Here is a 27282-nt window from a genome sequence, read left to right on the forward strand (position 1 = left end):
GGGTCCAGGTAGATTTCACTGATCTACCTAAGGTCGGGAGATACAAATTCCTATTAGTCATAGTGGACAAACTAACCCACTGGGTAGAGGCTTTCCCAAGATCTCGGGCTACAGCCCAAACAGTGTCAAGAATCTTATTGGAAGAAATTATACCACGATATGGGTTAGTAAGCTACATTGATTCAGACCAGGGAACACATTTCACATCAAAAATTATTATGAAATTGGCAGATGCTTTAGGCATTCGGTGGGAATACCACACCCCGTGGCACCCCGCGAGCTCAGGACAAGTTGAGAGGATGAATCAAACACTAAAAGCCCAATTAGCCAAATTGATGTTAGAAACAAGAATGTCATGGACAAAATGCCTCCCGTTGGCTTTATTAAATATAAGGACTATGCCTCACTCTGAAACAGGACTTTCACCTTTTGAAATGTTATATGGGATGCCTTATACCCACAGTATGCCTGTAGGGCATCCAAGATTAGAGGATAAACAAATACAACCATACCTGTTATAAATTGTGACACGACAATTTGAAGTGTCTTAATTCAATAAAGCAATTTTATTTAAAATTAGCAAGCGAGTAAGGCAGGCAAAATCCAGCGCTGGGCGGCCGGGGAGTCTCCTGCTCCACCAACGGCGCGCAAAAATGTTCTGTCCCAACCTTCCTTTTATCCCCCCTTTCTCCTTGCAGACGTGACTCTCCAAATGTAGTCTGAGTCTGGTCGTTGTGATAGCTTCTAAGTCTCTTCTTTTGAGATACAGCAAGCAGACCAGATACACACACACCCAGGACTGTAATCTCAACCTCCTTATCACCTTGTAAGCAAATAAGCATTTCAAAGACACACCAGTACATTCTTAGCCACTATCTTATGCAAAACAAATTAGGTTAACATACCACAGTATATTCTTATGCAAACCAAGGTAAGCAAGCATACTACAGTGAACAAATTATCTTTTACTTATCTCAATTTCCCCCTTTTCTTGTTCATCTTTATTTTGTTCACTGAATTTTTGTAACTCCTGGTGACTTAGTATTAGGGTCTCATCCACATTGTGTATGGGTTCATATTTTGCCCTAATGAGCATTAAATGTGCTGCCTCTAATCGTCCCTTTACTATTTTTATTGCCTTATTGAAGATGCATGGCCCAAAGGTCAGTCTCAATATTATCAGTATCAGAGGTCCTGCAAGGGTGGATAGCAAGGTAGTAACCAAGGAGATTGATTGAACCATGATTCATACCAACTTTGCTGTGCCTCTCTTTCCCTCTTTCTCTGCTCTAATCTTCTCCTTAATTCTGCCATGGTGTCTGTAACAATTCCAGTATGATCAGCGTATGCACAGCATTCCTCCTTCAGGGCTACACACAATCTTCCTTGTTGTAATAATAGCAAGTCTAAACCCCTTCTGTTCTGCAACACCACCTCAGATAGGGACCTTAATGATTTTACTAATCCATCGATGGCCTGCTCAATTTTACTCAGATCTTCATCTACTGAAATTCTTAATGCTTTAAATTCTTTTTGATGATTTACTAGGGATGCTACCCCAGTTCCAGCTCCTATTCTCCCGATGGTAAGGAGAGTTGCAATAGTTAAGGCAGTGAGGGGTTCCCTTTTCATTAGATGGTGTTCTGGCACAGTTTGTTGTTCATATATGTAGTCACTTGTATGGTAGGTAATTCTGGGCATAATCGTTACCTGGATGCAGTAGTCTTGGCTTGGATTAAACAGTTTCAGTGAGATGCACGGTGTGACACCCAGAGTGTTACATACCCACTTAGTGTTAGCTGCTGGCAATAGCCAGTCAGCCGGTTTCTTTCCGCCTGTTTCTATTACTCCACAAAGGTATTCTCTTTGTGTTGGGATTTTTCCTATGCATCTCCCTTTCCCTGTTACCTGAGCCAAGGTAAGCCCCGGTGTTGTCTCTTTACCCTTTTTCCATAAACACTGATTCGGATTAGTTCCATTCACTCTTCTGGGCTTTGCAGTGACCCCTATGGCTTCAAAAAATGGGGGTCTTAAATTATAGCACAGCCAACAGTCTTCCGTCAGTTTTGGGTTGGTTCTATTTAGGACACTATAACTTGCTTTCATAACCTTCCAGAGTATATTACCCTCCTGGGTTTTTTCCTGTTCGTCTCCTGAAGTGTTTTCATTCTGAATTTTATTCTGGGTCTGATCCCTTTCTTTTGTTTGGTTGGCTAAAACAACCTTCTTTTTTAATAACACTGGGTTTGGCCCTACAGGTTCAGGATCAGGGGGCACAAGTTCCTTCTTTATAAATATTAAGCTACCAAAATTGCCAAAATCAGCCGAATATAAGCGAACGCCCCAAGTTTTTCCAATTAACCATATACTATCCTCTGGCCTTAATGCAGTAATTTGTATATTCCTGCAAATATTTTCTGGGGGTTTATGACCTGTCCAGTAGCCGGGAGGAATACAACCATCTGGCTTCCAGACCACCTTAATGTATGGATCAGGAGTGGGGGGGTCCCATGTACCAGCTATTGTTTCACAACCCCAATATGCACAGTAATATTGTCCAGGACTATTGCAATACCCTTTACCAGGATTTGAAGCAGGACACATATAAAACGATGAAACCCAATGGGAACCCTAACCAGTACCTAAGGATGCCACAGGTAACTGGAAAGTGGGAGCTCCAGCTGTAGTATTGCTCCTTATAACTCGTGAATCCTCCCATCTTCCTAAAGTCCACTTGAAAGGTTCATGAGTTGTTACTTCCGCAGTATTACAATATATACAAAGGAAAATCACAAGCAGTAAGCAAATGGCATGTGGGGTCTGGTTTCTCACACTGCAACAATTATACCCTTGAGCCCAAAAACTATTTCTGCCTTTGTTACTCCCAGTCCCGGGGTAGTTCCGCAAACATTGCTTGCGTATTCCATCCTGAGGGCTCCTTCCTCCACAGCTGTTTACTCCTCTGCCTCGCCTGTCGACTCGGGTGCTTCGAGCCACAGGGTGTACCATCTTGGCAGCAAGAGTATTCTTCAGGAGGGGATTTATGCCCTCTGGTGCCTTGCCGCATGCAATAAGAACGCCAATTCTGATCTTTTACCTCTGGTGCGGTACAACTGACCCCTTTTAGGTCTTTCTTACAAAGGCCTTCTATGATCTCTGCCACAAATGGGCTCGGCTCGTTTGTATGGTAGCAGTAATTTGAGAAAATTTCCCACCACTCTTTAGATTCCAATCGGATTTCCCCTCTAGTCACTTTACAGGTCAGTACCCAAGCTGTAATCTCTCTTTGTACGTTCTAACAGGAATTGCAAGTTCCTCGTGGAGGATACCCTCTGTTGCAATGTGACCACCACCGTTCCCCACACACCTTACAGATATAGCATACAAAAGGATAGCAATTACAATTTTGATTTTTACACTTTACTCTAACACTTGAATTACTAATTAGCCCACTATCTAAGTAATATAAGTCTGATGTGTATTTAATCTGATAAGAGTCCATTAGTTTCTCTGTAACTTCAATTTCAGGTTCCCGGGAGGACTGGTTACTTGCCACACAGTGTTGTTAACTGGTCCTTTTACTCGACTGGCATGTGTCCATCCTCTTTCTGCAGTCCGAATTGCAGTTTCTGTAGTGAATAATACAAGATAAGGACCTTCCCATTGTGGGGTTAGTGTAGATTCTTTCCAGGATTTTATTAACACATAGTCTCCTGGGTGTATTTTATGTATTTTTTAAATCTAAAGGGGGTCTTTGCGTAATGATTCCTTTTTCCCAAAGTTTATTGCGGCGTTTCATTAAGGCAATAATATATGAGGTTATTTTATAGTCCTTCAACCGGGGGTGGTCTCGGGGTTCCTCCAAATCATATGGCATCCCGTATAGCATTTCAAAAGAGGAAATCCCAACATCTGCTCTGGGTCTTGTTCTTATGTACAATAGGGCTAAAGGGAGACACTTGACCCATGTCAATTTTGTTTCTATTATTAATTTGGTTAATTGCTTTTTTTAGTTCCCCATTCATTCTTTCCACTCTTCCCGAACTCTGGGGATGCCATGGGGTATGGTATTCCCACTTAATTCCCAGAGCATGTGAGATATCCTCAGTTATTTTGGACACAAAGTGAGGTCCCCTATCAGAATCTATTGTTTCTATTATCCCATATGCATATTTAGAGTCTGTGTATATTGTTCCAATTTTTCCTTTTAATAACCTTAAAGCCCTGAGTACTGCATATAATTCACAAGCTTGTGCAGACCAGGAGTTACTTAGTGGTCTGGATTCAATTACCTTTAAATCTTTTTATGGATTTGCAACTACTGGAAACCGGGCCAAAGTCCTCTTATTTATTTCTCTTAAATCGTGCACCAATCTGTAGGACCCATCTGACTTCTTTACAGGCAGGATGGGAGTATTGAAGGGAGACATACAGGGCTCTAAAAAGCCCTTTTTCCAATAACCTATCTATTTCAGGTTTTAGTCTTAATTTTTCCTCCCTAGGGATAGGGTATTGTTTTATTCTTACGGGTTTGCCAGGATTACTTATTTCCACTGAGAAAGGCTTAATCTGCAATTTCCCCACCGTTTCTGGGGTATACCACACCTCAGGATTAATTTTCTTTTCATCCTCCACCCTTAAAGGGCAGAGCTTTATCTGTAATTCTTTATTTACAACTTCTAAATTAATACCCAATTCTATTATCAGATCTCTCCCTAATAAATTGTAATCTGCTTCAGGTACCAGTAGTAAAGAACCTATACCACATTTGGAATCAGTTTCTACCATCACATCCTTGATAACAGATACCTCAAAGGGCTCTCCTTTTGCCCCAATTACATGTACAGTGTCAGATGACTTTTTACATCCAAGCGGCAAGGCTTGCACTGTGGATCTTTCAGCCCTGGTATCCACTAAAAATTCCATCTCTTGTTGTTGGGGTCCCACTTTTAAGCTTTACCAAGGGCTCCTTATGATGTTTCTTTACATCCATAAATAACCCACTTATTTTAAAATATCATAGCTTAAATAATAGTGTGTACACAATGATTTCAAATTACTTCCATAGAAATGCAAGGGGGAAGAATAGTTTTTGTAGTAGACATTTCATAAAATGACTGCACACCAAGCTGAATTTGTATAAGCTGAGGCAGGAATTCACTCTTCTGAGTTTAGATTGTCCTGGCATTATTCCAGCTTAGGGGGAGAGGATGGAGTCCACAACATCATTGATGTGGCTGCTGTCATTTTTAAATGCACGAGGTTTCACAGCATACAGCAGGAAAGCAGAGACTGCATTTGAAGATCATACAAAGGATCAACCAGTTTCTGATTAAGAACACTTTTTTTTTTTTTTTAGTGTCTTCCCTTAAATGCAGAAAATAAGTATCAAACGAATGAACAGCCTTACTAAGAAATTGTTACAAGCTCATTAACTGTGTTTACATCCAAAATGCATTGAAAGGAAAGGGCTTTTTGCCTTTCAGAAGCAAATGAGCTGAATTACTCAGGTCATGTTTTGCACTCCGGCTGATTTTACCAGTGCAGGCACCAAGGCTTCAACACATGCAGTTCTGACAATGTCTGCAATTACTTGTGAAAACTATTCTTGCACACATTGTTTCCCTGAATCTCAGACCTACTTAAAATAGACATAATGCTCTGGCTGATAGCAATTTCAGTATTTTGAAAGTAATAAGGAAGAACTGCTTAGAAGAAGTTATTTGTGCTGTAACTAACAGTTGTTTACAATGTCTCTAGGCACAAAACCCCATCATCTGTCATTAGCAGACAGTGATTTCCAGTGATGATATCAAAGTACTGGTTATTGAAAGGGAGCTCTTTCTATAGTACACTTCCCTGGACCATGCTCCCTGCTAGGGAGACTTACCTCAATACTTACTTCACTGTGTACCTAAGAAAACAAGTTAAGCAGAGCTCAGAATGAATTGACTAATCTAAGAACTTCAAAAAGCGGCTTCCCAACCTCAATTTCTGTTCCCCCAGACAGTAGCAGCAGCAGTGTGGGAAGTGTCCTGAAAGGGTGGAGGTAGGACCATGTTTGAACAGTAAGTTATGTGACAACTGTACAATTAAATGACAATAACAATACATTAATACTTTTGCATTTAAGAATTGAAGCTGCAGAAGCAAAAGGCTTCTTAAGGAGGGCAAGATAATGTGGTCCATTATAAAAAGCAAGTAAAAGCACTGCCAGCATCTCACCCCATACAGGCTCCACAGCATGTCCCAAAATCTTGAAAAGGCTGAGCAGCTACACTGCAGTGTGGGTGGAAGCAGAAATTTTGGCACTGGAGAGTAATGCAAGAGTGCAGCTGTCCAAACAAGGGTGGTTTACACCATAAGCTCCATCATGTTGACATTTCCAACCCCACTGCCACCTCTGGGGCTGGCAGTGAAGGGACCTTGCTGCTTCTCTGCTGGCCTGGGGCCTCACACCCTTAATCTTCCTTAAAGGCATTCTCATCCACTATCCGTTGTCTGCATCCCCTCTTCATATGTCCCTTCTTTCCACAGTAGAAGCAGACAATTTCACGACCTCTTCCTTTTCCTTCCCTAGAAATATAACTCTGCTCCCGATTCTCCCTTTGTTCTACATTCCTTGCATGGGAATTAGGGTTAGGCCCTTCCCGCACACTTCCATACAATAATGTATCATTTTAACTTTGTCTTTCCCTTTTCTAGATGGGAAAGCATCCCAATTAATTATCATCAAACCCAAGGGGCTTGGGAATCTGGGGAAGCTTAGCATGGGTCCCCTCTCCCATGGGACCAGAGGGCTTGCTTTTCCTCTGTCCCATCTTCCGGAGTGCACTCAATTTCTCACACACGTGCTCCCCTGGTTCGTGGCCCAGCCCCTCGCGGGGAATGGAAAACGCACTAATACAGAGTTCGCACTCACTTGGTCTCCACGAGACCTCTCACACACAGCACTCCGGGAAAACCACCCCAAACCGAGCGGGAAACCGGCCTATACTCACGCGTCCTGCGTCTTCGCTGGTTCTTCGTGCACAAAGATTACAGGGGTAACCGGTTCTCTTTTGCCCGTTACTCAATTTAGGTTCATCGGTGGAGAGTGATCAGAAAGCCTGGGGCAGCCAGGCCGCCATAAGGGCGGGGCGCCTCCCGATCGTCCCGTAGCGACTGATCTACTTCTCCATCCGAGTCACGGCACCAAATTGTTATAAATTGTGACACGACAATTTGAAGTGTCTTAATTCAATAAAGCAATTTTATTTAAAATTAGCAAGCGAGTAAGGCAGGCAAAATCCAGCGCTGGGCGGCCGGGGAGTCTCCTGCTCCACTAACGGCGCGCAAAAATGTTCTGTCCCAACCTTCCTTTTATCCCCCCCTTTCTCCTTGCAGACGTGACTCTCCAAATGTAGTCTGAGTCTGGTCGTTGTGATAGCTTCTAAGTCTCTTCTTTTGAGATACAGCAAGCAGACCAGATACACACACACCCAGGACTGTAATCTCAACCTCCTTATCACCTTGTAAGCAAATAAGCATTTCAAAGACACACCAGTACATTCTTAGCCACTATCTTATGCAAAACAAATTAGGTTAACATACCGCAGTATATTCTTATGCAAACCAAGGTAAGCAAGCATACTACAGTGAACAAATTATCTTTTACTTATCTCAATACCTAATAGCATTAAATAAGAATCTTGAAGAATTGCGAAAGCAGGGGTTGATCATGCAGCACAGTCCTCTTGGCTTCTCAATACATAAAATACAACCTGGGGACAAAGTGCTTGTAAAAGCATGGAGGGAATCTCCATTAACGCCTCATTGAGAGGGACCCTTCATTGTTCTTTTGACCACAGATACTGCTATGCGAACTGCAGAAAAGGGGTGGACACATGCATCAAGGATAAAGAAAGTCGAACTCCAGGATCAGGCACCAGAGTGGAAAATCACCTCCCGCCCTGGAGATATGAAGATAACCCTGCACTGGCAAAGTAAATGACTGAAAACATCTCGATCAAACTTTCTGGGCCAGAGTGTAACTATTATCCTTTTTGTATGCTTCCCCTATGAATACTGTTAGACTGCTCCAACTAAGTGGGTTGTGTGGGAGTGCTTTGAGCAGGAGTTAGACCTGACTAACCGTTTTCTGGTAATAGCCACAAGGCTGAGATTGTTTCAAATTAAATTCAATAATCAGATGTTTTCCCATATTAGAACAGATTAAGGGAAAAATTACTTGCAAAACTAAAATTATTATTGTTGAGTGTCATAGGTTATACAACGCGCAAGCTCTGCTGAACTACACCAGGGAGGCATTTTTAAACAGGTCTGCAGCTCAGCCTGAGCATGAAACCACAGACGAAGATTCCTGCTGCCAAGAAGATGGTTTGCCCCGCTGCTGGAGGCACCCCAGTGGGCGCTGGGAACGGCAGAGGGATGCTAGCAGTGGGAGTAATCCCGGTGAGCCTGAGCCTAGCCACATGCCTCAAGGGGGAACTTGGGGATAAATACCCAGAGAAGTTATCCCTCACCTCATGGAACTGAAGCAGGGGTAAGCCTGATAAACCCTGTCTTGAGACAAACACTCAACAAGTGGTATGCAAATTAAAGGGGAAATCAAAAACATACCGTGAAAACGGACAGTCAGCTCATCAACTGCATCGAAGGAGCACAGGGGAAATCTCAATTCCGGTTTGTAATGAATGTAACCGTACTGTATGGGTTGGGGGAAGACAGGAGTCTATCTTCGTTGCTTATTTCCAAGCTAACCCAGTGTGTTACAATCCGAATAAAATTAGTATGTGTATAATGGGGGGAAAGACATACTGGGTGGGGAATAATCCGAAATATGAAAATAAGATACCTCTAGAAATTGAGCCAATCATTCTGGACCTCTTAGGGGACCAGGATGACAGAATCTGTCTGCAGTATGACAAAATGTTTTGTTTCACCAAGGATAAAGAAGGGGTAGACCCAGAAAATAAAATAAAACAGGTAATGCAAGAGGTAAAAAGACAAGAAGCTGAGATGAGGAAAAAGAGAATAGAACAAGAAAGGCTAAAATTCCTAAGCGAACAGTATGACCAATTAGAAAAACAATACGCAAAATGGGGATTGCCTGCCTCAGATCAGAATCTCTTTGTGGATCTAATGCAGGAAATTTCCACAGAGCTGAGGTTGTCTAATTGCTGGATCTGTGTGGGGCTAAAATCCCCAGAAAAATGGCCTTGGAGGGGTGAGGGTTTGACTCCTGAGCAACTACTAAAATGGGAAACTGGTGAGACCCCCAAAATAATTCAGAGGCCAGAGGGGTGGATACTAGACCAATGAGTAATTGGAACATTCTGCCTTAGCAGAGAGGGAGGATTATATTCAGAAATCGTAGGATACACTCCATGTGTTTCCACCCTATCTATAAGTTCCACCAGCCACATCAAAGTCTGGCAGCCTGAAAGCCCTACTGCGTACTGGAGCCAGGAGAAAAAGGATAACTGTGAATGGAGTGACAAAATTGGGCTCTGCTGGTACAAAAACCCCGGAGCTAACCCCTATCAGTCAATCAGCGAACTAAAAAAGTATTGGGAGGAGCCTGAGAGCATAACAATCAGATGGAAAGCACCTAATGGATTACACTGGATCTGTGGAAAGAAAGCCTACAGTGAATTACCTCCATGCTGGAAGGGATCCTGCACGGTAGGACTAATCAGACGTGTTTTCTTCACCCTACCCAGGTCAGAGAGTAGTTCACTGGGAGCCCCCTTGTATGAATCCCTGAACCGAGAAAAAAGGGGCTTAAAGGAAAAATTCCCTCTCATCGGAGGGAAACAAACGTGGGGAGAGGATGAATGGCCTGCTGAAAGAATCATTGAATATTATGGTCCTGCCACGTGGGCTCAGGATGGGTCGTGGGGATACCGAACCCCCATCTATTTAAATCGCTTAATAAAGTTGCAAGTTGTAGCGGAGATTGTATCCAATCACACTTCAGGTACTCTTGAATTATTATCCCAGCAACACTCTCAAATGAGAGCTTTTGTATATCAAAATAGGATAGCCCTTGATTACTTACTAGCTGGAGAAGGAGGTGTGTGTGTAAAATTTAACGAATCTCAGTGCTGTGTAGAAATAAATTATTATGGAGAAACCATTAGAAATCTGGCCACAGAAATTAAATGGGTAGCCCATGTTCCAGTACAAAAGTGGAACTCACTTCTCCAAGCATCTTGGTGGGATCATTTGTTAGATGGGGCTTGGTGGAAGAAAATAATTTTCTTCATTTTATGTTCAATAGCAGGAGTCATATTCCTACCCTGTCTCATCCCCTGTTTTATAAGACTTATCCATTCAGTAGTACAGGGGATGCAAATAGCAGCTTTACCCACAGACCCAGAAGCTGCCCTTGGAAAACAAATCAAATACCAAAAATAATGACACTGGGAGAAGAAATTCCTCACAGCAGGGCGGCTGAGGCTCTAGCAAAATTTGAAAGGCGAATAAAGGGAAAAGAACAAAACTACAAAATTTACCAAGATATCCCAAATGTAGACTAAAAGCCAGTCTCAAGGTAGTCAGTACACTACCTTGAGAATGAATAGAGGTAGAAATTAGGGCACAAATTAATTAATCAATATAGAAGGTGGGGGATTGTTATGTATAGTAAATATAATTTGCGCCATTCCTTGTATGAAATATGTAATATTGGATGTTTGTTAAATCATGCCCGTTGTATTAGTTCCCCCCCCCCCCCCCCCCCCTTTTGCAGGTGAGACTGAGTGTATATTGGAAACTGATTTACAAGTAAAAGGATGTGGCTGGCCGGGAGATGGGCTATCGTCTGTACTGATTGTCTGTGCTGATCATCCGAGAAGGATATCATGGAAATACTCAGACAGATCCATGTGAATGAAGCCTTCCCAGTAAAGGCTCAACATTGAATTTTTTCTCCTCATCACCAAAAAGAAATCCTTATTAACATATGGACTCCGAATAGAAGAAAGGACTGATTGCTAAAATCTTAGCCTCAGGAGCAATTTTCCCTATAAAAACCGCCTGTGCCAGGATGGAACTGTGTGGGCATAGGGGAAAACCTCTGCTGAGGCTGACTCCTTGTTGCACACCCAGGGTCGATTCCCGGGCTCGGCTCTGTCCTTTCTGTGTGGCTGGCTAGATAGAATTTGACCGCTAATAAAATTATTTTTATTTTTAATCTGGCTAAATAAATTCTCATTTATAACAAGAGGTAGGCCAGGGGGTGAAGAGTCTGGAACCGAGCCAGCTCCTGAGGATGGAAGTGTTAGGAAAATAAGGCCTTTTTGTTCATAATATAGAGTCTCTCATATTCACAGAATAGAGTTTTAATTAGAGTTTTTACTTGTCTGAACATGTTCTCATCTTGCCAGGCATTCCAGTGTCTATCTCATGCATTCCAGTGACTATCTCTCAAGGACGACTTCGTTACAAACTTTTTAGGGAGTTAAAACTGTTTTGAGAAAGCTGCTGCTAGGCACCCAAACACCTAAGCGAATAGATATGTTTCAAGGATAGTTCCGTTACAGACTTGGCAAAACATGTAAACGTGCCTAGAGATAACATTTCTTGTTTTTGAGGGAATTTCCAGGTCGCAGAAACACCCTTAAAGAAGACCACTGGCGCCACCAAGAGGCAGAGAATGACCACCTAACAACAGGGTGCGCCTGCGCAGAAGAGACACCAGAGCGTCACCAGAACGTCACACATCCGGAAGAGACAACCCAATAAGTGGGGGGGAAATGGAGAGCTAGGCGCGGTAGTTGAAACGACTGCCGCCCAGCGCGCGCTGGTTTGCTTTCGCTTTCCGCTATTAATAAATCCTTTTAATTGGATTTGACAGCCTATTGTGCTCGTTTATAACAATTTTGTGCCGTGACTCGGATCGGGATCTGGGGAACCTCTCTCTGAGAGGGGCGCCACGATTCCGCTCCCTTGAGCGGACTCAGACCGGGGTTTTTACCCTCATCCCGACCGACGAACCTAAAAGCCTAGAGAGCGAAAGCAAAGAAAGGGAAGCGGGCCCAGGGTACCCCGTAATTTTTGTGCACAAAAGTCCGGACGAAGACGCAGGACGCGTGAGTATAAAGGGGATCCGTTCGGGCGGGGTTCGGGATCCCGGAGTACGGCGAGTGTGTGTGTGTATGAGAGGAGAACCGGCAGCCGGATTCTCCAAGCGAGTGTGGACCCTCAGTAGTGCGTTTTCCAGAGCCCGCGAGGGCCTGGGCCACGAACCAGGGGAAGCGATTGTGCTGTCGTGAGCGATTGAAGGTACTCCGGAGGACATGGGGCAGGGGAGAAGCAAGGATAAATCCCCCTCCCCGGTGGGGGTAAAACTTCCCCCAATTCCTAAGGAGAGTCCCTTAGGGTTTATGCTAACAAATTGGGAGCACTTTCCAGGGGCACCTGGGAAGGATAAGGCAAAGATGATACACTATTGCATAGAAGTATGGGGAGGACAAGAGATTTCTAAAGGTGTGTTTTGGCCCATCTTTGGGTCCTCAGAGGACTGGGTAAAGCAACTGTTGAATGGTTGGGTACACGCTAAACAACCTTCTAACCTTGAGGAGGGTGCCTATGCCCAAGTCTGGATAGAAAAGCCGGAGGTGCTCGTGTTTAAACTCTCGGAGGTTTCAGGGGGAAAGAAAAAGAAGGGGCGAGCGGAAGAAGTAATTATTGCACCCCCGCCCTACATTCCCCCTGCGCCAAATGCACCCCCTCCTCCTCCACAATCGGATGAGGAAGAATCAGACTCAGACTCTGATCAACCCTCAGGCTCGCGTGGTCCTCTTACCCGAAGTAAGACGCAAGGCAAACTATTTCCTTTAAGGGAAATGCCGATGGGGGGACCACAGCCGGGGATTGGATTTATTTCGGTGCCCTTAAGTTCGGGGGATGTTAGAGACTTTAAGAAGGAGATGGGAAATTTGCTAGAAGACCCCCTGGGTGTGGCAGAGCGGGTGGATCAATTTTTAGGTCCTAATATATACACTTGGGAGGAATTACAAGCTATACTTAACATTTTATTCACGGCCGAGGAAAAGAACATGATAAGAATTGCTGGAATGCGAGCCTGGGATGCCCTACCCGCGCATGCCCAGCAGCCAGCCGACACCAAATGGCCTCTCCAAAATCCTAATTGGAATAACCAGGATGCGGCCCATAGAGCTAATATGCAGGACTTTCGAACCATATTAATTGATGGCATAAGAGAGTCCGTTCCTAGGGGCCAGAATATAAATAAAGCATTTAACGACAGACAAAAGAAGGATGAAACCCCCACTGAATGGTTAGAGAGGTTAAGGAAAAGTTTCCAGCTGTACTCGGGGTTAGACCCGAATAACCCAATGGGACAGGCAATTCTTAAAGTCCAGTTTGTCTCTAAATCCTGGGATGATATTAGGAGGAAGATACAGAAAATGGATGATTGGCAGGATAGGGATTTAGCAGAATTATTGCGAGAGGCGCAGAAGGTTTATGTCCGCAGAGAGGATGAAAGTCAGAAGAGACAGGTGAAAATGATGGTTGCTGCAGTAAGGGAAAGCAGGCGGGTGGAGGAAGAACAAAAGAGAGTCACTCGGAAGGGGGGGGGTGACAAGGGAAAGGTAGGAGAAAGGGTATGCTATTATTGCGGTAAGAAGGGACATTTCAAGAGGGAGTGCAGGAGGAGGCTAAGGGACGAGGAGGAGTTCAAAATCGAAAAGGGGAGTCAGGGGCTCTATTTTATGGGGACCAGGAAACATCAGAAAGAGCCCTTGATAAAATTGAAGGTGGGTCCCCAGGGCCAGGAAATAGATTTCCTGGTCGATACAGGGGCAGAAAGATCTACTATTCAATTTCTGCCTCAGGGCTGTAATTTGTCAAAACAGACAGCCACGGTAATAGGGGCTAAGGGGGAACCTTTTGAAGTACAAATTATTAAAGGGGTGGTGGTGGAATCGGGAACTAAAGTGGGGATGGGTGACTTCCTATTAGTTCCTGAAGCAGATTACAATTTGTTAGGGAGAGACTTGATTGTTGAATTGGGAGTTCAAATTGAGGTGGTAGAGAAGGAATTAAAGATCAGACTTTGTTCCCTCCGTTTAGAAGATGAAGAGAAAATAAACCCCGAAGTGTGGTATAATCCAGGGACTGTGGGCAAATTAAATATAACCCCATTTACAGTAAAGATCAGAAATCCCGAAATCCCGGTAAGAATAAAACAGTATCCAATTTCACTAGAAGGGAGGAGAGGGTTAAAACCTGAGGTTGAAAGGCTGTTAAACCAAGGACTGCTAGAGCCTTGTATGTCGCCTTTTAACACCCCTATACTCCCGGTAAAAAAGGCAGACGGATCCTATCGGCTGGTGCACGACCTTAGGGAAATTAATAAGCGAACTGTAGCCCGATTCCCAGTAGTGGCAAATCCCTATACTCTTTTAAGCAAACTGGGACCTGAAAATGAGTGGTATAGTGTAATAGACCTGAAGGATGCCTTTTGGGCCTGCCCTCTGGACGAATCCAGTCGAGATTATTTTGCCTTTGAATGGGAAGACCCTGACACGGGGAGGCGACAGCAACTCAGGTGGGCGGTACTTCCACAAGGCTTTACGGAATCACCCAATTTATTCGGGCAAGCCCTGGAACAAATTTTGCAAGACTATAAAACAGACCCAGAGGTAAAGCTAGTTCAGTATGTGGATGATTTGTTAATAGCAGGTAAAGAAGAGGACAAAGTCCGGAAGGAAAGTATTAAACTATTGAATTTCCTGGGACTGAAAGGATTAAAAGTCTCTAAAGCAAAACTACAATTTGTGGAAGAAGAAGTTAGGTACCTGGGACATTATTTGAAAAAGGGAGAAAAGAGAATTGATCCAGATAGAGTACAAGCAATCCTATCTCTGCCTCTACCGCAAAGTAAACGACAAATTCGTCAGGTATTAGGACTTACAGGGTATTGTAGGCAGTGGATTGAGAACTATAGCGGGAAGGCAAGATTTCTGTATCAAAAACTTACCCAAGACGGGCACCTCAAGTGGACAGAGGAGGAAAAATCTAAATTCCAAGAATTAAAAGAAACTCTGGTCCATGCTCCAGTCCTAAGCCTCCCAGATTTAAAGAGGCCCTTCTTTTTATTTGTTAATATCACAGATGGAGTAACTTATGGAGTACTTACCCAGGACTGGGCGGGGAAAAAGAAACCTATTGCATATCTGTCTAAAATTTTAGACCCTGTAAGCAGGGGATGGCCGGGCTGTTTACAAATAATTGCAGGCTGTGCGGAGTTAGTAGAAGAAGCAAGGAAGATCACCTTTAATGCCACTCTGAAGGTATTAACTCCACATAACATACGGAGTGTAATGCAGCAAAAAGCAGACAAATGGATCTCTGATGCCAGGCTCCTAAAATATGAGGGGATTCTATTAGAAACCCCTAATTTCACTTTAGAAACCACCTCATTACAAAATCCAGCCTCCTTCCTCTTCGGAGAGCCCGAAACTGAATCACTGATACATGACTGTGTAATTACTATAGAAGAACAAACCAAAATTAGACCTGACCTGGAGGAAGAGGAATTAGAGACTGGGGAAAAATTGTTTGTTGATGGATCATCCAGAGTAGTTGAGGGTCAAAGGAGATCAGGATATGCCATAGTGGGGGGGCCTGATTTAAAGGTAATCGAATCTGGACCCCTAGACAAAACATGGTCAGCCCAAGCCTGCGAGATATACGCTATCCTAAGAGCCTTGGAACTATTAGAAGGAAAAGAGGGGACCATCTATACAGATTCTAAATATGGATACGGGGTGGTGCACACTTTTGGGAAATTATGGGAAGAGAGAGGCCTCGTAAATTCACAGGGAAAGGACTTAATCCATCAGAAACTAATAATAGCCCTCCTGAGGGCTTTGAGAGGCCCTACCAGGATAGCAGTAGTCCATTTAAAAGGGCATCAACGGGGAATGGATTACCGGAGTAGGGGTAACAATGCGGCAGACTATGAGGCAAAGAAAGCTGCAATTATTAGAACATTAACTTTAAGTGAGGGAATTAGGAAGGACCTTGTGGATACCCCAAAGAACCCTGAGTCGACTACCCAGGATAAGCTTATATTTACAATAGAAGAACAGGAGAAGCTTACAAAATTTGGAATAAAAGAGGAATCAGGGAAATGGCTGTTAAAGGATGGGAGGGAAGTTTTACCTAGAGCCATAGCCCAGCGGATGCTCAGTAAATTACACCAGAGAACACACTGGGGCGCTCAAGGACTGGTGGATCACTTTGCCACCCATTATATGACGGTGGGCCTACATGACTTAGCGAAAGGGATTACTAGAAGTTGTCCAACCTGTCTACGGGTAAACAGGAGAAACCTAAGGAAACTACCCCTGGGTGGGAGGCCAGTGGCAAAGAGGCCCTTTTCAAATCTGCAAGTAGACTTTACTGAGCTCCCCAAGATAGGGAGACTAAAATATCTTTTGGTTATAGTGGACCATTTAACACATTATGTAGAAGCAATCCCCACTGCCAGAGAAACAGCTCGGACAGTAACAAAAGCCTTGCTGGAAGAAATAATACCGAGATATGGGGTCCCAGAAACGATAGACTCTGATAAAGGCCCCCATTTCACTTCAAAAATAACACAGATGCTAGCAGAAGCTCTGGGCATAAAATGGGAACAACATACTCCCTGGCATCCACAGAGTTCGGGAAGGGTAGAAAGAATGAATGGGGAAATTAAGAAACAACTCACCAAATTAGTACTAGAAACTAAATTATCCTGGATAAAATGTTTGCCGTTGGCATTATTAAATGTTCGAACTCAGCCACGAGCTGATATAGGACTGTCCCCATTTGAAATGCTATATGGGATGCCCTATTCCCTAGAAAAAGTTCAAACCAATCCTAATATTACTGATCAAAGTATTAATAAATACTTAACCATTTTAATGAAATATAAAAAAACAGTTATGGGAAAAAGGGATGTGGGCCCAAAGACCACCCCTAGATCTTGTGTTACACCAGGTACAACCCGGCGACTGGGTCCTCATCCGGAGCTGGAAGGAAGATTCAATCACCCCAAAGTGGGACGGACCATACCTGGTTTTAATCACCACTGACTCCGCAGTCCGTACAGCAGAGAAGGGATGGACTCATGCTAGCAGAATAAAGGGGCCGGTGGATCCAACTCGATTTCATACAGCTTCCAAAGAAGCGAGCTGGAAAATTGACGGGAAGCCGGGGGATTTAAAGCTAACAGTAAAGAGAACTTACAAATAATTTTCATGAACTCTATCAGCTCTAAAGACATTTGGGTTGGAGATAACTGGGGACTGCAAGTACAACTGGTTGGAGAAACAAAGCCTCCAGGATACTGTAAACGTCTAGAGGATTCAGCCCAGCAGCCCTTCTATCGGTTCATCCGACTTGAAAAAGAACAGAGACCTTGGGAAGGGGAGGGCCATGCTGAACATCAAAGTATTAGAGTAAGGTGTAGCTGGTTAGATTGTCATTGTTACCCTTTTGCCTGTTTTTCCTGCAAAATCTGTAAAGGATTGTGGTGGGCTCACTGCAGAAAGGGGAGAGCTCCAAGAAGTGTATGTCAACGCTGCTGGCTGGAGCAGCGCAAATTGACATCTGAAGTACTAAATTACAAGGTTGCCACTCGGGAATTGACTAAAGGATCCCCTGAGTGGTGGGAGGTTTTCATAAAGGGAATAAACCCTGAATTCCACTGTTACCATTCCAACGAGCCCCTGGGTCCGTTCCTCACGGATATAGTCCAGGTCAAGTGTCGCAAATTAGTTAAAAAACTCAGGTGCGACACCCCACAGTTGAATACAAAAAATTGGATCTCCCGGAGATCAAAGTGGGAGAGAGGGAACGATCCCACCCCTGAAGAATATCTCTGCTGTCGGGAAGATGGCTTGCCCTGTAACTTGTAGCAACCAAGTTGACAGGCGAGACAGAGAGGTAGATAGTGGGGATGAGGGGCCCTCCCAAACCTTGAAAGAGAACGTAAATCATCATGAGTATGAGAATGGTGACAACGGAATGGGGGAAAATGGGAATGTAAAACTGAGCATGATAAGTAACATCCTCCCCTGCAGTGCGTATCACTCAATCCTATGGGTTTTTATGTTTGTATGGTTTCCCCTTCAGAGTGCTACAGTTAATTTACATGAACCCTTTAAATGGACCTTAAGCAGATGGGAGGATCACGATACCCGTCATATTTTACAAACAATAACGGGACCTGGAGCACCAAGCTTCAAAGTTGGGATCTGTGATTTAACTCGGAATTTAAAATGCGGGCGACTGTTAAACTTAACAAGCTTCTATATGTGCCCCGCTTCAAACCCAGGGAAGCAATACTGTAATTACCCCAAACATTATTACTGTGCCTATTGGGGCTGTGAAACAATAGCATCAGCGTGGGCTCCGGGTGGGGGATTAGACAAATATTTAAAGGTAGGACATGGACCAGTAGGATGTAAACGACCACGAGAGTGGCCTTGGACTGGGAAAAACTTACTTGGGAACTGCACCTTTCTTTACCTAAATGTCACTCAACCAAGCGATTCTGGGTGGTTAATAGGCAAAACATGGGGAGTTAGGCATTGGATAGAAGGACATGATCCGGGAAATCTGATTCAAATAAAAAAGGAAGTAGCGCCACACGACCCTAGCCCTATAGGCCCAAATCCAGTAATAAGCAATGACTTAAAAGAGAGTAATAAAGCCAGAGATAATGTTATAGACAAAGGTAATCAAGAACCTCAGTTATTAGTGCAGAGGTATACAACTTTATGGAAAATCATGCAAGCTACTTTTGGAGTTTTGAATCATACCCATCCTAACCTAACTAAAGGATGTTGGCTTTGCTATATGATAAATCCACCCTTTTATGAAGCTATTGGGATTACATCTGAGGCAAGGGAAATAAATGGTACAAATCCAAAAGAGTGTCTCTGGAAAAAAGAAAGAGATAATGTTCCAGGCATTACCTTGTCCCAGGTTAGTGGGCAAGGAAGATGTGTAGGAGAAGTTCCAGCAGATATGCGACACCTCTGCAACACAACAATGAGCATTAGCAAAGCAGACAAGCCTTTTGATTGGCTTATGCCAGCAGTCAATACTAAATGGGTATGTCAACAACTTGGAGTTACACCCTGCCTATCGGTAAGAGCCTTTAATAATTCAGACTTCTGCATTCAAGTTCTAATAATCCCCAGAATCGTATACCACCCAAAAGAATACGTGTTAGAACATCAAAAGACCCCTGAACACTACCTGGTTAAAAGGGAACCACTTACAGCACTAACGGTAGCAATCTTGCTCAGCATAGGAGGAGCAGGAGTAGGAACAGGGGTCGCCTCCCTGGTAAGTCAAACCCAAGGTATGAAAGCTCTGCGCACATCTGTAGATGAGGATCTGAGTAGAATAGATAAGGCCATAAGTGAACTAGTTAAATCAGTAAAATCCCTTTCTGAGGTAGTCCTCCAAAACCGAAGGGGATTAGATTTGTTGTTCTTACAGCAAGGGGGACTATGTGTTGCTTTACAAGAAGAATGTTGCGCTTATGTAGATCACACAGGTATTGTAAAAGACACGATGGCTGAGTTACGCAAACAAATAGAACAACGAAAAAGAGAAAGAGAATCCCAGCAGAGTTGGTATGAATCCTGGTTTACATATTCTCCCTGGCTGACCACTCTATTGTCCACCCTTGCAGGACCAGTAATTTTACTAATTCTAATACTTACTTTTGGGCCATGCATTCTTAGCAAGCTTATTACACTAGTGAAAAATAGGTTAGAAGCTGCACATTTAATGATAGTAAGGCCAAAGTATGAGCCACTTAGCGGAGTAGAGACTGAAGAGTATTTAGAATTGAGCAAAAGAGAATTAGAGCGCTTTAATGAACAAAAAGGAGGTTAAAATAAAAAGGGGGGATATTGTTAGGAAAATAAGGCCTTTTTGTTCATAATATAGAGTCTCTCATATTCACAGAATAGAGTTTTAATTAGAGTTTTTACTTGTCTGAACATGTTCTCATCTTGCCAGGCATTCCAGTGTCTATCTCATGCATTCCAGTGACTATCTCTCAAGGACGACTTCGTTACAAACTTTTTAGGGAGTTAAAACTGTTTTGAGAAAGCTGCTGCTAGGCACCCAAACACCTAAGCGAATAGATATGTTTCAAGGATAGTTCCGTTACAGACTTGGCAAAACATGTAAACGTGCCTAGAGATAACATTTCTTGTTTTTGAGGGAATTTCCAGGTCGCAGAAACACCCTTAAAGAAGACCACTGGCGCCACCAAGAGGCAGAGAATGACCACCTAACAACAGGGTGCGCCTGCGCAGAAGAGACACCAGAGCGTCACCAGAACGTCACACATCCGGAAGAGACAACCCAATAAGTGGGGGGGAAATGGAGAGCTAGGCGCGGTAGTTGAAACGACTGCCGCCCAGCGCGCGCTGGTTTGCTTTCGCTTTCCGCTATTAATAAATCCTTTTAATTGGATTTGACAGCCTATTGTGCTCGTTTATAACAGAAGGGTAGAGGAAGTCTGAGATGTCTTCCCCCCCCAGAGGGAAAGAGACAGAGAGCCTGAAGACACCTGGAAATTTGCCAGCAGAGGAGGAGAAAGGGGGGGAAGGTGCCCAGCATGGGTGTTAGAGATTTCAGCTGTCCAGGGAGCCCAGGACTTTTAACCCTTTCCTGGGAAATGAAAGCTTTGTAAAATATTACTCCTCCTTGATTTGAAAGAAAAGAGAGACAGCCTGAGACCTGAGATGTTAGGAAAACAAGGTTAGGGGGAGATAATAAAGTGGCTTTTGGCAAGACTTTTCTTATTAGCAATAAATGAAACCAATTTCTCATGCAAGAGAAACTGCATTTTTAAGGGGATGCAATAGTGAGCCAAGAGACCTGCTTTAGCGACTACCAGTACAGAAATGGAGTGAACAGAAGAAAGCTGAGGAAGGTGTGATGATGCCCTCTGTCTTCAGGAAGATGAAGATCTCTGTTTTCACCCTTGGCCCCAGGGGAGGAGGAAAATGGGGGGGACTGTAGTCCCAAAATGAGACATTAGGCTGTTGTTCCTTTAGTCCTTGGCAAAGCATCCTTAAAAGAGCCCTATAAGCAGTCTGTCCATACACAGTAGTAAGAGCACTGTGACACAGAAGAGAGTGTCACACTGGCAGATTTTCTCTGGGCGGTGACATGTGTAACATGGAAACACAAGAAGTGGCAATTGTGTTTCCTGGGGGTCTATAGTGCAAGGGAGACTCCTCTCTCCCTTAATAGACTGAATATTGATTATTTTGAAGGGTGATAACTTGATTGAGACTCCAAGTAGTGTCTCACTGTGGTTTGTTAGAGTTGGGGTGAGGGGGGAGGAATGTTTTAGAAAGTTTTCATTTTAGATTTAGTGTGCATTTTTTTTCCTTTTATCAGAGTAGTAGTTTAATAAAGGGTTTTTTTCCTTTATTTCTAAGCTAAGTCTGGTCTGCTCTGTTCCTGATCACATCTCAGAGCACTTATTTAGAAAAGTGTATTTTCATAAGGACACTGGCATTGTGCCAGCGTCAAACCATGACAATATATGTTAAGTTTTATAGACTTATAGTTATGTTTTACCCCCTTGCATCGTTATCAGGGGGTGGCCTGGGTTTAGGACATATGGGAGTGTCGGCTTGTTACCATGGCAACATCTGACTTCCAATCAGGATTTTGGGAAGTAAACTCCATCACTGGACAACAAAGAAGGAGTCGATGGACAGAACTTTGGGAGGGGCTAAAGGGTTAAAAGGCAAAACTTCCATTGTGTGGATAAGTACATGGAGGAAAAAATCCTTTGCTCCCGGTACTGTAACATTTTCTCTATTCAGTCTTCTGTTGTAGTTTTGATAAGATTTTAATAAACCTTTCAATTTTTTTTAAAAGTGAATATCATTTCTCACATTATTAACACCTTACCTCACTAAAAAAAAAGGACTCTCATCATCTGCTCGGGTATCTCAGGGGAAACACCAGGATCCCGAGCCCTTTCCCCCTCCCAGGGAGCCTCTCCCAGCTGTGTTCAGGAGCCGGGCTACCACTGTCCGGCCCCCGCCATTTCTTTGCCACTGCTTTGGGTTTTTTGCTACACTGTAGCCTGTCAAAAATAAGTTAAAAACTATTGTAAAATAGTTAATGTGAAAAATGCATACTTTATTATTGGCTTTTCGCAAATATTGCAATTACTATTATATGTGTAATGTTAGAAAGTTATGCTGTATTAATTCTCTTAAGTAGTGTGTTAAATATAGTTTTAGGTTACAACATAATGTTAAAATAGAAACTATGCAATGTAGGATTTTTTTACTAGCTCAAGCAAGAGATGAGATAATCAAGAAACTCTTCACACAGAGATGGCAGTGACTGGGGCCCATAAAGAGTTACTGTCTCCTTATCGGAAAAGACAAACATTCTTCCACTTTCTCTCCATCTTTATGGAACTGTAATGAACAAAAGAGCCTTCCTGGGTTCCCATGGCAATACTAGGATGACTGCTGGCTCTAGCTAAGTACTGATATTGAAATGTTAAATAGCTAATTGCTCTGTTTGTTTTCTCTAAACTACCTGGAGATCACCTGGCCTCCCCACCCACGCTGCCATTCTATGACTAAGATGCAAATAGGGGAACCATATGAGCATGTTTTGGGGGATAAAGACACCCCTAAATGGAGAACTAAACACAGTAGAGGGGGCTAGACAGGTGCCCTAGCTGAGGAAGAGGGAAACACATCCCCTGATTGATGTTTGACCTGTCACCATCACCTACGGAAGACTACACTGGAGCGGGCTGTGGGAAGCAGGAACAAAGAGGCAGAATTTCCTGGTGTTACCACGAGGAAAGGAGAGGGGACAGCTGCTGCTCTGGACTTCAGCAACAGACTCTGCACGCCCCCTTCCCCTTCGGCTACCTGGGAAAGCTACAACAGCGGGGGCGAGCTCCGTGTCGGGGCCCCCTGGCCAGCTGATTTTTTTAATAAAGAGCTGAACAGTAATAAAGGCATTAGCCTTGTTCATTTCAGAACTATCATGATTAAGGGGAAGAAGTTGACAAAAACCAGAAAAGCTCTTAATTTGCAAGGAATTTATGCATCATGTATGAGATATATGAATATGCAACAGGCTATTGCTTTTAAGGTTATTCCTTTGTTCACAAGGCATGCTTTTTGTGACTTAGTGTCCGAGAGCATCCGGATGTCTGTAATTCTTTGTTTTTTATTGTCTCGCAATTGTCCTAACTCTAAATTTTTGTTACTCTAATTATATTACTATTTTTATGACCATTTTATTATTATTAAACTTTTAAAATTTTACAAACCAAGTGATTGGCGTTTTACACAGTTAATAATTGTTAAACATATACTGTTAAAAGGTTTAGTTCTTATATTGTAAAAAGGGTTAAAAGGGTAGTTATAAGAAATACGGTACTCAACTTACTGTATTACACCCAAGTAAAGTGCACCCTCCCAAGCAAAAAAGAGCCAGCCTGGATGGAACTGTAAGAGCCAACCAGCGCCTTAACCTTCATGCAAATGAAGGATCCCAACTGAAACCAATCCAAAGGAACAAAAAACTGTATAAAAGGGGGCATCCAAGTCAGTGAGAGTGTGCCGCTCGACCTTGAACATCGGGAACATCCCTTCTCTAAAGGAAGAAGATCCAGCGCTGGCCCTGCAGCATCCTTGCTTGTCGTTGACTGGGAACGCTCCTGCTCTACCCACGGGCCCCCTATGCCTTAGGCCTTATAATAAAAGCTGAAATCACTTTTAGTACTGGGAGTCCATTCCCGTTTCTGACACAGCCCGCACTCCCTGCCTGCCAGGACACCCCGCATTTCCACCTACAGTTGCAGAGTTTCTGATACATCTCGTCTACCATTCTGGGATTTTGCTCGTCCCTGCCATTCCAGCTTGCTGTTTCTGAGGTCCCTGCTACAGCTCCTTTTGCTATGCAGAGGGGCATCAGGATCGGCTACCCCTGAGAATTTGTAAAGGAAGTTCCTTTCCCATCCCTTCTGCTAGCTCTGCCCTCCATTGTCCAGGTGCAGAGAGACGACCCATATCGCGCCACAGCACCCCCTGTAGCCACGGGGTATCGATGCAGCTGCCCTGCCTGGCTGGGAGCCACCAACCAGCACCCCTCTTGGCTGTGACCGTAGCTACACCAAAGGGGAAAGTGTTTGACAACCAAGAGAAGGCTGTTACTGGGTTTCTGGTTCTGTTTGTTGTTGCTGCTGCTGTTGTTTGTTTGCCTTGTTATACATATACACACACTAGTAAAGAACTGTTATTCCTTTTCCTGTATCTTTGCTTGAAAGCCCCTTAATTTCAAAATTATTCGGAGGGAAGGGGGTCATATTTTCCATTCCAAGGGAGGTTCCTGCCTTCCTTGGCAGACACTTGTTTTTCAAACCAAGACATATGAAGAACTGTATTTTTAATGTATCATAATAAGCATCACTTATTTGCAACATTTCCATATCTCAGAAAAACGTACTGTTAAAGTTGGGGAAATATATAATCTTCAATTCATTCAACAGTAGTTTTGTAGAAGTTTTAAGAATCAATTCAAGAATTGTGCAAGAAAAGTGCCAGAAGAATACACATATCTTTTAGAGGCCATTTTCAAGGGTAGAATAAAGCATGCCCTTTTAAGGTCAAATTAAGACCACCAACAAAAATTAGAATTAGTACCATCCCATTATTATTTTGGACATTGTATTCTGTAAATAACTGTATTATTTACTTGGCTGCTATCTCAGTGGTTTAACTATAACTAAATGCTTTTGTAGTTTGTTTTGCCTTAAGTACAGTAGTTAAATATTTCAGTGTAGAGTTCTGAAGAGAGAGCTTTTGAGCATCATCTAATTTTCCTTTACTCTGATGAGACCATCTTAATATATATACACACACATATAAAAAAGATAAAGACTATTCTGCTCTGAACACTGAAAGAAAAAGTCCTTTTAGGGAGTTGGAGAGGGAAAAAAAAAATGTGGATAGGGATGTCAAACCTTTCAGCATTACCCTTTTATCCTCTTCCTCCTCCTTGCCCCCCCCCATCAGAAAATTGAGGACATAAGATTTTTATATTCCAGTAATGTCCCATTAACTGTAACTTGTCTTTTCCTAACACTTTCATCCTTAATCTCCAGGAAGAATTTTTATATTGCACTATGTTTGAAATGCATCATAATAAAATATAAGCTATGGGCAAAGCTTCCCTCCCTAAATTCTATATCAAATAATATTAGCTGTGCTATTACTTTACTAGAATAATTCTGCTACAAGTTTCACATCTCTATTTGCACATTTACTTTTTTTCTTAATAACGCAAATGAAAGGATTTTCTAATCAACCTTCAATGTTTCATCCTGCTGCAGTATCCTTTAAGAAAAAAAACCCAGTAAGGTCTGTCAGTATATTGGTTCTTTTTGCTATTGCTTTGTATTTGGTTGCACTGGGTCTGGCTGGGATGGACTTAACTTGCCTCATAATAGCCCATATAGTGGGGCGTCCACTACACATACTGAGGCCCTGCTTTTCAGGAAGTGGCTGGACATTTGCCTGCTGATAGGAAGTAGTGAATTAATTCTTATTTTTGCTTTGCTTCCACATACAGCTTTTGTTTTTTCTTATTAAAACTGCCTTTATCTTGACCCACAAGCTTGTCCATCTTATTTTATCTCCCTGGCCTGTTGATGCAGAAGAATGAGAGAGCAACTGCATGGGGGGCTGGCAGGCAACCAAGGTCAAACCACCACATTGGTTTTGTTTTAAATAAATTTTAGAAATATTCCATGGATACAAAATAGCAAGAAATGGTAGGGAGGCAGTGTCAAACTAGTGTTCTTCAGGCCTTTTACTACCAGCCTTCATTTTTTTCCTGTATTATCAAAGATGGCTTCATAGTTATTCTTTCTAGTCACTTGACAAGACCTTTAGTGTTTTAATCAATTCTTGTGCTATTTTAGTGGTCATATTTGAACATTTCTTCCAACTCAAGGGAATATCAGTATCATCCTTATCACTTCTTACAGAAGAGTTTTTCATCTGAACCTTAAATTGACTTCTAAAAGTTTCCATACATATGCATCTTCTTCAGCATTCTAATCATACCGACAGTAAAGCCCTGCACTATTTGCAGAAACTGATCTGTAATAGCATTTATCATCTGCAGGTTCTGTTAAAGCCAGTCCCTCTAATAAGCAGATGTTTTATTAGCTTTAAAATTAGGTATCAGTCTAATATTCTGCCAACTTTTTTTAACCTTAATGGCTTTGGCACCTAGCTTTTACAGTAAAAGGCTCCTCTCCTACCTCGTTTATTTCATCTATTTCCAGATTCTCTCTGTTCCTTCATATTTAATTTCCCTACAACTTGTGTTTGAGCTAATTTCCATGTTGGTAACTCCTCTATGTATAAATCTTCCCTTCACAATGTATACATTAGAAACCTCAAACGTGTGTGTGTGGCAATTTATCTGAAGACTTCTGCTATCACTCTTGCTTCACCTTTGCTTTCTGAGTCAAGCGGGATTAGGTATAGGAATGTTTCTTGCTTCATCCACCCATCCATTTTGTTTTTTTCCATCCTGGCTGTTTTGTCTAGAGGTCAGCCTGAGTATATACATCCTATTTGAAGTAGAAAAAAAAAAAAAAAAAGCCAAACAAACTCTTATTTAGTTCAAATGCAGTTAAGTCTGCCACATCTGTTTCAGACTGAGCCTGAATAGTTTAGCTGTTATCACTAGGCTCTGATGGCCTGCATAGCTCCAGTAAAATCTTGTTTCATTTAGAAGATACCTCAGCCCCTCTGCAGGACTCAAATGACACCAGTTCCCCTCCCTTCTTCTGTGAAGGGGTCCAATCCTCCATAAGGAGCCAACATACCTCAGTCAAAAGAAAGAGTAACCAACTGGGCAACAATGAGCTCCTGTTTTGTGAACAACTCTTAACCAGCTTAAAAGCAACCTCTTCAGTTTAATGAGATTATGTCCTCTACTGCATGTCTGAGCAGAACTCCTACTACCATTGAAAAGGTTTCCCTCCCCTCACAAGAATTTTTCTTAAGCAGGTATGTATCTTAGCCTTCTCTCACACAAGTTGTGTACTGCATGTAAGTACTTACATCTGTGGAAGCACAAAGCTGAATGCATATTCATGCCTTCCTGAATGAATGGTTCGAAGGCCTTCTTCAGAATTGTCATCATCTAGGA

At 42.8% G+C, this 27282-nt stretch overlaps 1 protein-coding gene and 1 pseudogene across 2 annotated transcripts in view; both read right to left on the reverse strand.

The window, feature by feature from the left end:
• LOC146763068 (uncharacterized) overlaps positions 1–27282 on the reverse strand; it is a 286861-nt pseudogene that overhangs the window by 95284 nt on the left and 164295 nt on the right.
• LOC146763069 (arrestin domain-containing protein 3-like) overlaps positions 1–27282 on the reverse strand; it is a 56981-nt gene that overhangs the window by 24760 nt on the left and 4939 nt on the right. For both annotated transcript variants that reach the window (XM_085571325.1, XM_085571324.1), the window contains exon 2: positions 27195–27276. In XM_085571325.1, coding sequence (XP_085427451.1) covers positions 27195–27276 — 82 coding nt within the window. The remainder of the gene's footprint in view (positions 1–27194; positions 27277–27282) is intronic.

This window comes from Lonchura striata, chromosome W (genome assembly GCF_050655825.1).
Source record: "Lonchura striata isolate lonStrDom1 chromosome W, ASM5065582v1, whole genome shotgun sequence".
Lineage (NCBI taxonomy): Eukaryota > Metazoa > Chordata > Aves > Passeriformes > Estrildidae > Lonchura > Lonchura striata.